We start from the raw sequence: 13,646 nt of genomic DNA on the forward strand, positions 1-13,646 counted from the left end.
TTAAAAACTGGGATGCCCCTGCTTTAACTTATAAATTGTAACCAACTGAGGCGGCATAAATTGAATGGCGACGGAAAACGAAGAACAAAAAAATTGACAACGTAAATCGAAACAACGAAACCGAGGCGACGTAAATCGAGGGATTGCTGTATCCTCCGGTCGTTTTTATGTATCGTTATATAAACAATAAGAACTTACTACTAGCTACTACTCATTATTAGGATTTAAGTTAAACCCTCTATTTATCGAATATCAAACAACTAGAAGTATAGCTTAACCTTTTTTGTTTACTTATGCGTTCCCAAAAACTGTTTGCATACTCGTAGGCGTTAATTATATATAAAGGCTGGAAGAAGTCCCATCATCATCATCCTAGTTCTTTCTGCAATTTAGTTAATTACGTAGCTATAATTTTGAATTAATCGCATTCTTCAGCATATATCCATCCATCCAAGATAGCAAATACGCATCCACAAATATACATCATACATGCATTTCTAACAGTGTTCAGTATCGAAACTACATTTACTCTCTTGGCGGATGGATTTATGTTTTTATTCGGCCTCGCCGAATACATTTGTCTCAAAATATATGTTTTTGATTTTGCTCGCAAAATTGTCATGTTTCAATAATACATCATAAATTTGAAAAAGACTGATTTCTTATTTTTTTAAAGTTGATTTTTTTAAAAGTTGTTTATCTAATTTTAAATATATTAATTTTTAAGTACAATATATATATATATATATATATATATATATATATATATATATATATATATATATATATATATATATATATATATATATATATATATATATATATATATATATATATATATATATATATATATATATATATATATATATATATATATATATATATATATACATATATATTTTACGTCTATTTAAGCAAGAATTTAATAAATGTACACATTACAACAAACGTCTACAGCAACTATTTCGGCGGGGTGATCGTTTAATTATTGTCCTTTTGAACTTTTCAAAATACTTGGTAGAAGATGTAGCCATGCTAGATTTTATCGATAGTACGATATTTATTTTTAACAGAAAAATGAATTGGTGGTGGTCTATGTGTGTGTGCAACTTGTAAGTGTGTTGCGGTTGTCCTTTAGAAGCCACATAAAGGCAAGTATCCGCTACAACGTCTCTTAAATCGGTTTATCTAGCCAATCGTGTAGAGAGAATGTGAGTCTCGTGAATTCTATTTTAACATGGTGCTTAATTTTTGGCGTTCGGCATAGAGAGAATTTTCTCTGTTGTCTTTTCTTGTACAACTGACCGTTTTCATTTGCATGCTGCGAGTTGGTGACGATAGTTTCGATCGCTATTTCGGGTTACGCAAACATTTTTTTTTTTTTCAAAAAATATATATACATATTTGTCGTATATATTCATAAAAAAATATTAGTTATCGAAGAGAAAAGAGCGCAATGACAAATTCATCAAAATGTGCTGTATGTGGGGTGCCTGCTTCGTTAAAGTGTATGGCCTGCAAACAGGTGTTTTATTGTGGGAAAGATCATCAGAAGATCCATTGGAAGAAAGGTCACAAAGCTGAGTGTAAATGTTACGAGGTGAACGAATACAATTTTTGAGTAGACTACATTTATGTAAAATTCGTTTTTTTCCAAAGATTGTAAGGAACGATGTATTGGGAAGGCATTTAAGAGCCTCACGCGACATTAAATGTGGCGAAATAATTCTGAGAGAGCCTCCCCTCATATATGGACCTAAAGTTGCGTCTGCTCCCCTATGTCTTGGTTGTCATCGGACTCTACCTGCACCAGTTGAAGGGAGCACATTTTACAAATGCACCAAGTGTGCTTGGCCTTTATGTGATGCAAAATGCGAGAACTCTGAACACCATATCCAAGAGTGTACCTTAATGGCTTCTCGAAACTTCCGAGCTAAAATTGATTACAGTGGGAAGGTCGGGAAAAAGGAGTCTGCTTACTGTGTTGTAATGCCGCTTCGATGTCTCCTTTTGAAGCGGAATAAGCCAATGGATTTTCAAAAATTCTCAGAACTGGAAGACCACTTAGCCGAACGAAAGAACACTCCTTTATATAATGTTCTACGAGCTAACTTGGTTACATTTGTAAGGACTATATTGGGTATGGATGAAAGTGAAGACGAAGTTTTGCGTATAGCTGCCATTTTAGACACAAATGCATTTGAGGTACGCCAGAATGCCGAAGGCCGCAAGGTTAGAGCTATCTATCCTTTGGCATCGATGTTTTCTCATGACTGCATATCCAATTCGCGTCATACCTTTGATGAAAATTTGCAAATCATTTTTATTGCTAAAACAACAATAGCAAAAGGTGAAATAATTTCGACATCTTACACTCAACCCCTTTGGTCAACACTTATGAGACGTACTCATCTACTTCAGGCGAAATGCTTTTCTTGCACCTGCCGCAGATGTTTAGATCCTACAGAGATTAACACATTTACAGGTATTTTAGGCTACCATAGTGTACGTGGAGAAAGTGTTGAAATTTATTTGTTTCTTTAGGAGCTATTCTTTGCAGCCGATGTAAAGTGGGAAAGGTATTTATTTACACCAATTTGGTGAACTCAAATAAGCAAATAAATAATGAGTACTTGCCATCATTTTTTATCAGATAATTTCAACAAATCCAATGGATAACAATGCAATTTGGAAATGCCAGCTATGCCCCCACAAACTATCGTCCAAGCAAATGTATATGGGCAACCAAGCCATACAAAATGAGATAGATTCGTTGGACAAAACATCAGCAAAAGCATTTGAGGAATTTCTATTCCGTTACAGAGATACATTACACGAAAAGAATACACATGTTCTTCAGGTTAAATATGCATTGACGCAATTGTATAACTTTTCGATGATCGGTTAGTGATTATCAAGTAGATTAAAATCGTTATAAATATTTTTCTTCAATATTCTATACCCACATATGTATGTATGTCTCTACCAGAAACGAACAAGGCGGCTTTGAAACGCAAAATCGAACTCTGCCAAGAGCTACTGGAAATAGCAGAGGTTTTAGATGGTGGCTGGAGTATATTCCGTGGTAATTTAATTCTCGACTTGCAAGAAGCTATGGCCATTCAAGCAAAACGGGAGTTCCTCGATGGTTTATTGACGAAGCAAGCTACACAGGTTACCATTCAATATATACATGGATTTTCAAGTATAGTTTCTAAACGTTTTCATATTTAGGATAAACTTCTGGAGTCGATGAGTTTGTTGAAAGAAGCAATAGAAATAATGAAGCTGGAACCAGAAATGAAACCTATTTTGAGTGAGCGAACACAACTGTTGGCAAAAGAATTGGAGATGGATGATTAATTGATCGCCCTATCAACTGTTCGTTCATGTAACTGGAAGTCAGACGTTTGCAGTGGGGCCTGCATTATTGTGTACGTTCTTCTTTTCCGTTTTACTGTAAAAATCTGCTACAGCAACTCTCAACAGAGTACTTTTTACTGAAAAATCATGTAAACATCTTTGGCGATCCCTTTGTCTCGCGATGAACCAAAGTTACATGAAGAAAAGACCACTTTCGTCATATTTACGTTTTTGTTATTTAATTCATATTTAGAAAGAATATATTGGGTTGAGAAAATCGTAAATTGTGTGTTCTTATGAAGTTAATCATTTAACAGACATAAAAATGTATACAACGTAGAGAACAATGAAATCGCATTGAAGTATATACAAGGTAACGAAAAGCGATATATATTGCAAACAAGCCAATGAAAACTAACGACTGGAGAAATTCCTGGATCATCTCTTCGTTGTATGTCTCATTACCCTTGAACTCCCGACACCAATTTAGTGTTAGCTTTTATGCTATTATGCCAGTTCAACGACTCTTCCAAAGATATCGCCGGCGACATATGTTGCGAAAAAAAGGAGAAAACTTAAATAATATGTACCCATATACGAATCGTATACCTTTCATAGGGTAGAATTACAAATTTGGTTTTATTTCAATTCATTTTTTATACTGGAACATTGCTTTGTGGACGATATGGTACGAAGTTGTAGTATCGGGTTGTAGTACGACTGTAGTCGTCCTGCTGTTAATCCATCCACCAAAGAAATGTGCAATGTATTAGATACTCTTAAATTGGTATATTTATCTCTCTAACTACGGCTTTTAGTACATCAGGAGTTTTGAAACACCAATTTCGAACGTTCTTACTGACACGACACCAAGCCTCGCCATGCTTTGGTTCCGCACCTATACATCTCTCTTCCACTTCCTTCTGTTGTGCTTCCGTACCATGTAGTAATTCGAATTTATAGAAATAGGCCCAAGCATCTCCCAAGTCTGGATCAATTTTCACCTATAAAATGATAAACAACATTTAGACGTACATATTTGCTGGACAAATGTGCCTTTCTACTTACCGTACGGTTGAACCAATCTCGACACTTGGAGAACTTGTGCTCCGACCAAAACAGTTTTGACACCGCAAGTAGCACGTGGGGATCATGCTCACATTTTTTTAATGCGTCAACCGATTTTGTCTTTCTCTGGGGTTTGGATTCCATAAATATGGCCTCTGCCCAAAGTTCTCCAGCGTTAGGGCACTCTTGTAAAGCTCTAGCCATCATAGTGCTTGCTATTTCTTTTAAATCTGCTCGAAGTTCTACGCGTATTGCTTCAAGCCACAAAATTGGTGTCTTCGGATTGCGAAGTCGTGCTCTTTCGAGAATGGATCGAGCCTTTGTAAGAAATCCTTTGCGTTCTTCTAAGTTTGCCGACAAAAGCCATAATGGTATGGACGACGGACATTTCCGTATACCTTGATTGTAGGAATTTGCCGCATCTTCAAGGCGATTTTGTTGCTCCTCTATTTGACCTTTCATCATCCAGAGCTTGGGAAAATCGGGAAAAACTTCCACGGCCTCTTCCAAAAGCCTCAATGCGTCATCGAGTCTATCTAAAGCCCATTCAAGCCGCGCGGATTTCATCATAACTCGAGGTGTTGGTGCCGATCCCCGAGCTTTGGCCAATAATCTTCTTGCTCTTTCGTATTCAGCATTTTCGGATTCCAACTTGACGGCTGCCAACCAAATGTCTTCGGAATTGGGATTAGCTTGAAATGCTAGGGAGAGAATCCCTCTTGCAGCCGGAACATCACCAGCCAACCACTTCGATTTAGCGCCCATTAACCATAGTACTTCAGATTTGGGACAATGAGCGACTGCTCTCTGTAACAACGCCTCCAAAGATTCGCGAGTGCCGTGATTCTTTTCGAAGTATGCAGCTCTTAACCATATACTCTTCTTGGAAGGAAATGTTTGCAGGGCGTGGGCGTACACAGCTCTTGCACATTCGAAGGCGTTTTCTTTAGCACACTGTTAAAAGTAAAAAAAAGACAAATATTTGAAATCTTTACAATCCTCAATACTGGAAGCTAACAAAGCGCCCGCTATCTATGTGTGCAAAACTACTGCAGTAATAATAAATACTTACGAAATCAGCGTCATCCATCCATGTTTGTTTACGATCTTCCTCTTCCACTCCAACTCCAATGACAGATTTTATTATAGACTGACAGCAATGAACTGCACCGGATTTTTCCGCTTCAATAGCTTCTTGAAACCAATGTTCACGATTTATTTCTACTCCGTTGGCAGTCAATGAAGTTAGTGAGCGGTCAATGATTTTCTCCACCATATGAATATTCCCATTAGCTTCTTCTAATTTGGCAGCGGTAGTCCATATTTGACGATCGGTAGGTATGTTTTCACGGGCTTTATTTAAAACTTTGCGTGCGTTTTCGTATGTTTCTAGCCGTGCCAATGCTAGCCAGAGTTCAACACTAGTGTTGCAACATTCTACTGCACGTGAAAGCAATATACGTGCGTCATCTGGATTTTCCAGTTCAACAGCTGCCTTCCAAAGACGTACAGAATTTGGAATATGTTCAAGAGCTTTGCGATAAACCCTTCTTTTGGCTTTGGTCTCAGTTTCCAAATCAGCAGCTTTTATCCAAATCCTTACGGAAGTTGGAATGTGGCGAGCGGCTTGAGCAATTACACCCTTAGCCGTATCCGTCGGTTGTAACCGAGCAGCTTCTAACCACAAATCCTCAGACTGAGGATTTATTTCGCAGCCCCTCATTATTAAGTTACGAGCCATCTGAACCTTACCCGTAACTTCTTCCAAACGGGCGGACGCAATCCAAGCTGGTGGATGATTTGGGTTGGTCTCTCTTACACTCTTCAATAACAATCGAGCTTTCTTAATATCATTTATATCTCCGCCGTACGTGGGAATCATGCTTTGCAAATCTGTCAAATAACCCTTGGGATCTACAACGGTTTGGCCGGTCACCGAATCGGAAACTTGCGACAATTTAACATTCATTAAAGTGTTGCGCGCCTGTCCAATCTTCCTTAAATCAAGGTCTCCAGTGGGTGTTAACATGCCAGGTGTTGCCACTCCGGGTACCATCGAAGCCAGTCCAGAAGATGGATCTATTGTAGAAGAGGTTTCTCCTCCCAAATTTCTTGCCAAAACACTGTCTGGAAGAGGTGTGAATTTCTCAGCCCTGGGATTTCTTTGCTTTCTGTTGCGACTATCGCCAACCTCTGGTATATTACACCATTCTTCTGCTGATACTGTGGCTAAGGATCGTTTTAAATCCGAAAATTGCTGTTGAATTTTCGGTCTAGTTACAAAACATTAAAGAAACGAAAAAAAAACTTTGGGTATTAGAATTTTCCAACAATATTTTTATGCTAATTTTATCAAGAAATGTGTTATTCGTATATATGACTGTGTGAACACTACAACTCTACCTTTCTTGCCGATATCTTTCCAAATCTTCGCGTAATCTTCTATCTCTATACTCTTTGCGCTTCTCATCCATGCGTTTGTCGATTGAATCATATATAGCATCGGCCTCTTCGTCATCTTTATCATATGGATCTTTCGAAAACAAAGAGCCACTGTAGCCGCTAAACTCATCATAATTCGAGTCATTTAAGTCTTCATCCTCCTCATCTTCTTCATCTTTTTTCTTTCTCTTGGTTGCTGGAGGTGCGTGTCGGTCATCAGATACATCGTTGGCATCACGGGCTGGCCCAATATCGGACCGTGTTGTGAAACCAGTGGCGCTAGATGTAATTAAGATCAATTCACATAAGGGGAATTAGAAACGTGTGTTGTGCAAAAAATTTAGTTTTCCTACTTACCCACGTCCAACACCAGCTACATATCCTAAAGGAGCTGGTACTCCTAGGAAATGTTTTTTATTTCGATTGGCTATCACCGCCTGTGTTACATTTGACATTTTCTTTTATTTTTTAATTTTTTTATTGTTTTGCATAAGGGATGAGATTTAAAAGTACCCCAAGTGATGACAAGCTCTGTTAACGCGTACATAACATGATACAACTATCTAGCAGAGACTGAAGCCGAAGCCAGAGAGAATAAAAACACAAGAGGACGAAAATTTCTCTTCTACGAAAAAAGCAAATGTCAACCGTATAGATGTCGAATAATGCCTGCAGCTTTGGTATTACCGACGTTGCGGTCGAAGCGCTGTTTTGATAAATTATTTATAAAGGCATCGGCTGTTATAATGTCAAATTGTCTGCTTTACAGACTATCAGTTATTCCGGACGGAATGTCGGTGTTTGTCAAGAATCTTATAGTGTGTCGGATCGATACGACTGGTCGGCGATGACTAAATAATAGGTAAATGTGTTATCGATCCCATAAACATGCAACAGAATCGATTATGCCTTCGGACTTAACTTATAATGTGCACAATATATGGGATATGTTCGACACGAGCACTGTCGTCCGGAATAACTGATAGTCTGTAAAGCGCATAAGAGTGTATTTTACACTCTTTGCTTAAAATTGCTGAAAAGTACACGAACGGTATCCAGTAACTATTTGCACATTGAAAATTTCAGCTGCTAAAACAGTGAAAACAAAAAACGAATCCTGTATATTTAACTTCCAATCGTAGTTGCCGAACATGTACATTGTATTGGTACTTTGTTTGTTATCAATAACCAGCTGGCAACGTATGCTATGGTTTGCAAGATTTTACTGGAAAAAAATCTCTAATGCGCTTTACAGACTATAAGTTATTCCGGACGACAATGTCCGCGTCCAACTTTTCGATTAAAATCGTACGCATTGACCACACTGCATTTTTTGTTTGACAGACCAATGAAAAAATCGATAGCAGAAATCGACACGATATCGATATTTTTTATAAACAATACCAATGAGGAGAAAATTGTGACGCTGTTATGCCTCAATTTGATAAATATTCAGATTTTTGGATAAATACTATAGATATTCATAAAATATTGTTTTAATTGTGTTACGATAGCCTCTAAGTTAATCTTTTTATTTGTTTGACAAAATTTTCTATAGAAATAAAATGTGGACCAAAATATGTATAGAAATAAAATTTAAAGAAAAATTTCTATAGGTATAAAATGTTGGTTTTCTATAGAAATACATTTTTGAAAAAATTATCAAACAAATTTTTGAAAAAAAAATTTATGAAGTGAATAAAATTTAGCAAAATTGTCTGTAGAAATAAAATTTTGGAAAATTTCCTATAGAAATAAAATTTTGCAAAATTTTCTATAGAAATAAAATTTTGACCATTTTTTTATACAAATAAAATTTTTACAAAATTTTCTATAGAAATAAAAGTTTTACAAAATTTTCTATAGAAATAAATTTTTGAAAAAAAAATGCTGGCAATATTGGGTTGACATCACTAAAAAACGTTTGGGTTGACATCACTAAACAGACATTTTGGGTTGACATCACTAAACGTTTTGGGTTATAAACAATATCATTCAGAGTCAATCATTCTACATCGTCGTTCAACGCGAAACCAAAATATAATTTAAAATTAAAAATTTATCTCTTGTGTTATTGAGTTTGTGGAATTTGTGATTTTATAAAAATCAAATCATCATCATCATCAAATCATCGTATATGATAACGTTCACCATTGTAATATTTTTTTTAATTGCCATTAACTCACTTTTGCCGGTCGAAATGTTGCCAGCAACATTTCACGGCAACATTCAACGCGAAACAAAAATACAATTTAAAATTAAAAATTTATCTCTTGTGTTATTGAGTTTGTGGAATTTGTGATTTTATAAAAATCAAATCATCATCAAATCATCGTATATGATAACGTTCACCATTGTAATATTTTTTTTAATTGCCATTAACTCACTTTACTTTTGCCGGTCGAAATGTTGACAGTTCCGAAGATTAAAATAAACGAGAAAAATAAGAGCACGCTTAAGCGGACCTTAGACGGTCGGATAAACACTCCGACAGAGGTTCGTCTATTTGTTGTGTGTTCGTTCAAGTTTTGCCCTTACACTGCACGAACAAATGTGATGACAACGTGAAAAAATAAGAAGAAGCATAAACAAACAATGAAGTTGTACGAAGATTTATGGGTGAAACCATTTTTTACTGAAAAAATGGAAGATAATAATAAAAAAATCCTGGTATATGTGTCAAAACAATGATTCCTGAAGTAATCCACATTTAATATATTACAAATTACTTGATGAATTTAAAATACTTGTCGCCTGGTTTCCCATTGATTGGAAGTGGAATTTTTCCACGTTTTTGCCACAATACTGGTTTAGATTTATGTATTTCTTTAATTTTCAACCAGAATTGGCGATCCATCATTAATTTCATTGCAGAAATGCCTGTTTTTAATGTAAAAATAAATTTGTCTTTGATAATGTTTGTCGAACATCCCCTTACACTCAATGATTTGCACCACCCAACCAGAAAAAATCAAAGTTGTTTTGATTTTATGCCAACACGTCCCCGCGACAGCCGAACACAACCTTACACAATCGGATTTGTCGCCGCAACGTGTTGTGTCGCAGGGTTTATCCGACCGTATAAGGTGCCCTTTACAATCTCTTTCGTTTTCCTTTTTGTAGTTTGCCAATTTTACACAAAATTAGGCCGTTTATGATGCACCAGAGGATTTATAAATAAATGAATATATTAAAAGTTCATATTTGAACAAAAAATTGTGACCAAACCCGTGAAAATACGAAATTTAATTTTGAGCGGCATTGCTCTTTACGAACAACACAAAAGCAAATGCGCGAAAATTAATGTTTGGGACCAACTCTTTACGTAAAAATCAAATCGAAATGTCAGAAAATTATTTTTTGGAACTGACACATTTTTTTTTAAAGAGAATAGTGGATCATCTATGTATTAAGTCTATGATATAAACATGTTATGGTTATATTTACACACTTATTCTCACGTCAAAGGTCAGAAAATATAATATAATAATAAAATAATAAAAATAATAATATAATTGTGTGAAGACAAACAATGTCAAAACGCCAGGCATCACCTCCGCCGGAGTCGACCGTAAGTATAATGTATTTTTATATTATTCTATTATAATATTATATACCTATTAAAATTATAGGTCTGTTCGCGTAATTTTCCAGTAAAAAATATCCAGTAAAAACTAACAAGAGAGTAAGAGTGTATTTTACACTCTTTGCTCAAAATTGCTGAAAAGTACACGAACGGTATCCAGTAACTATTTGCACATTGAAAATTTCAGCTGCTAAAACATTGAAAGCAAAAAACGAATCCTGTATATTTAACTTCCAATCGTAGTTGTCGAACATGTACATTGTATTGGTACTTTGTTTGTTATCAATAACCAGCTGGCAACGTACGCTATGGTTTGCAAGATTTTACTGGGAAAAAAATCTCTAGCAAAAACTTGCAATTTGTCTATCTCATAACTGTCAAATGTAGTCTCTCTCCGGCTCTCTTTTGCTGGCGTTTTGGTGTAAACGAACGACTTCCAGTAAAAATTTGTAATAATTATCAAAAATTATCGGGTTCTCGAACGGAGCTTATATATTCCTAATTGTAATAATTCCATCCAACCCCTAATTTTCTATTAAATGATAATATTGGTCGTGCCCAGTGTCGTAGCCGTGTAGGCCTTAAGGCATTACGACGTTGTTACGCTCATAATTCCTGTGTCTCTTCCTATACGCTCACACCAGAATACTCACACAACATAATATTGGTCGTGCCCAGTGGTGCATAGTTATGTTATGGAGGTATCAGGGTCAAGTGTGCAAATATAACCACAGCGATAAGCGGTAGGCAAACACCTGTTTGGCAACACGCCGCATGCCGGCGGAAAATGATACAGTGTCAGTGTTGCCATTTTTTTAACTCACCACTGCAATGTTGACAAAGTTTTCTATAGAAATAAAGTGTCGACAAACCCCAATAAATACAAACGTTTGAAAAATGCTAAATTTCAACAATTTTTCAAACATGTTTTCAAAGGATTAGGGTAATATTCAAGTTGAGAAATTGTTGAGAAAATCGCGTTCTCAACGAAAAACAGACATTATTTCTCAAGTGTTATCCTCAAATTGAAATGCAAAGTCTATATTTGGTATTCATTTTCGTCAAAAGAAAATATATATAATAATACACATTACACTACAATACTAATTGAAAAATAAATATCTTATTAAACATATCAACAAATAAGAACAAAACTTTAAATATCTTAAACATTATTTGTAAACACTTTTGCATAGATAATTCGATTTCCTTCCTGTTTGTGTCATAAAACTGCATTGAAATTAATTAATATGCGGGCAATTTGAAATTAGGAACGTGATGGACCGCGTGTTAGCATAGATTTCCAGCAGAAGGAAATCACATAATATCCATTTTAAGCTGATAATAGGATGTAAATTAAACTGACGATGTGATGCACATTTTCATCCAGAAGTTAATGATATGAAATAATATCAAGTTTTAACAATTTTAATTGGTTGCACTTTGAAATCTTTCTGGAAACTTTTTCTGATAAGCCACTCATTTTTCATTGGTCAGCTTCTTAATGTTTGCAAGAATGTAGCATCCAAAGATTTTAGTTTTCTGCAAAGAGATTTAAATTTAGTGACTTCTCTAAAGTGTTGATTTAATTTTTCATATTGACGTACCAATTATTATAAACTATTTGAAGCAGTTCCAGTCAATTGTCCACCATTTTTTCATCGGTCAGCTTTTTAATGTTTTCAAGAACGTAGAATCCATAATTTTAGTTTTCTGCAAAGAGATATACATTTAGTGACTTCCTTAAAGTTTTATTTCATTTATTATTTTCACTTACCTATTTTTATAAACTATTTGGTTATTTGTCTAAAATTTTCCATTTTTCATTTCTTGCAATTGACCACGAACTTCGTTGCACAAATAAGTATTGAAAACCACATGGTTTTTTTGTTGCATTTTAGGGTAGTGTTTTGTCAAAGTTTTCTCATATTATCTTCAACACCTTTTCAAAGATTTCGTCAACATTTTGGTAAATTGGAAGTAATTCGCAAACAATTTGAAGATGAGCTATTTCAAGTCAAGTTGAATTTATGTTGAAAATTATATTTACCCTCAAACTGAAAAGTTGTTGCATTTGAAAAACGCTCATCCTGTATTTATTGGGTAAGTTTACATCCCTGTGTTGGAGAGCCTATTTTCAGAGATAGATAAAGACATTCGTTTTTCACAGAAGCGAACTTAGTACTAAGCATTAGGCATTATGAATGTGTGTGAAGATAAATTCGAATTTGAAATTTGCAGCAAAAACTTAGCCGAGAAAACCAGCACCAAAAATATTTTTCAAATTCGAATTTAGGATTTCAAATTCGAATTTGGATTTTTAGTATTTGGCTTATTATTTAAAAACTAAGCCACAGTGGGCCCGTTGGAAAAATTTGTTGAAAATTTTGTTTTCAAATTTTCGCTTTTCACAAATACTTTTCTAATGAAGACTTTTGTGATTATGACATCTGAGCTCAAGCCCTTTCCAATGAGCCTAGTCTCTATATCGCCCGAATTTAGGATTTCAAATTCGAATTTGGATTTTTAGTATTTGGCTTATTATTTAAAAACTAAGCCACAGTGGGCCCGTTGGAAAAATTTGTTGAAAATTTTGTTTTCAAATTTTCGCTTTTCACAAATACTTTTCTAATGAAGACTTTTGTGATTATGACATCTGAGCTCAAGCCCTTTCCAATGAGCCTAGTCTCTATATCGCCCGCGGCTTAGTTTTGGCACAGTGGGCCCGTTGTAAAATATTGTTGAAAATTTTGTTTTCAAATTTTCGCTTTTTACAAATACTTTTCTAATGAAGACTTCTGTGATTATGAAAGCTGAGCTCAAGCCCTTTCCAATGAGCCTACTCTCTATATCGCAATAATAAATAATAAGCCAAATACTAAAAATCCAAATTCGAATTTGAAAAATATTTTTGGTGCTGGTTTGTGTCTCGGCTATGTTTTTGCTGCAAATTTCAAATTCGAATTTATCTTCACACACATGCATTATGACGTATTGGTATTTTAATTTAATTTCGATCAGATCCTATCCTCCTCATCATTAACCGGTTGCCACTAGGGCTGTAATAAAAATATTATGTCTGATAATTGCACTTCAAGCTACATAGAAATAGAATGATCTTGAATAATCAATAGATAGAAATTAGGATCGATTAGTCTATTATTTTGTAAAGTGAAGGACATAATAA

At 35.1% G+C, this 13,646-nt stretch overlaps 3 protein-coding genes across 3 annotated transcripts in view; 2 read left to right on the top strand and 1 right to left on the bottom strand.

The window, feature by feature from the left end:
• Positions 1–1,303: 1,303 nt before the first annotated feature.
• SmydA-2 (SET and MYND domain containing, arthropod-specific, member 2) lies at positions 1,304–3,647 on the top strand. Its single transcript, XM_075303579.1, has 6 exons — positions 1,304–1,600; positions 1,660–2,485; positions 2,545–2,579; positions 2,654–2,903; positions 2,990–3,174; positions 3,235–3,647. The coding sequence occupies exons 1-6, from the start codon at positions 1,457–1,459 to the stop codon at positions 3,361–3,363; spliced, it is 1,569 nt and encodes a 522-aa protein (XP_075159694.1). The 5' UTR covers positions 1,304–1,456; the 3' UTR covers positions 3,364–3,647.
• A 291-nt stretch (positions 3,648–3,938) lies between these two features.
• On the bottom strand, positions 3,939–7,404 carry Prp6 (pre-mRNA processing factor 6). The gene is made up of 5 exons (XM_075303578.1): positions 7,231–7,404; positions 6,835–7,152; positions 5,504–6,704; positions 4,432–5,385; positions 3,939–4,367 (listed from the first exon to the last, which is right to left on the bottom strand). The coding sequence occupies exons 1-5, from the start codon at positions 7,326–7,328 to the stop codon at positions 4,143–4,145; spliced, it is 2,796 nt and encodes a 931-aa protein (XP_075159693.1). The 5' UTR covers positions 7,329–7,404; the 3' UTR covers positions 3,939–4,142.
• Positions 7,405–8,878: 1,474 nt separating this feature from the next.
• Positions 8,879–13,646, top strand: part of LOC142233325 (uncharacterized) — an 80,865-nt gene continuing 76,097 nt past the window's right edge. Inside the window, exons 1-2 of the mRNA XM_075304224.1 lie at positions 8,879–9,229; positions 9,997–10,444. The gene's annotated coding sequence lies outside the window, so the exon portion shown is untranslated. The remainder of the gene's footprint in view (positions 9,230–9,996; positions 10,445–13,646) is intronic.

Source organism: Haematobia irritans, chromosome 4 (genome assembly GCF_050003625.1).
Source record: "Haematobia irritans isolate KBUSLIRL chromosome 4, ASM5000362v1, whole genome shotgun sequence".
Lineage (NCBI taxonomy): Eukaryota > Metazoa > Arthropoda > Insecta > Diptera > Muscidae > Haematobia > Haematobia irritans.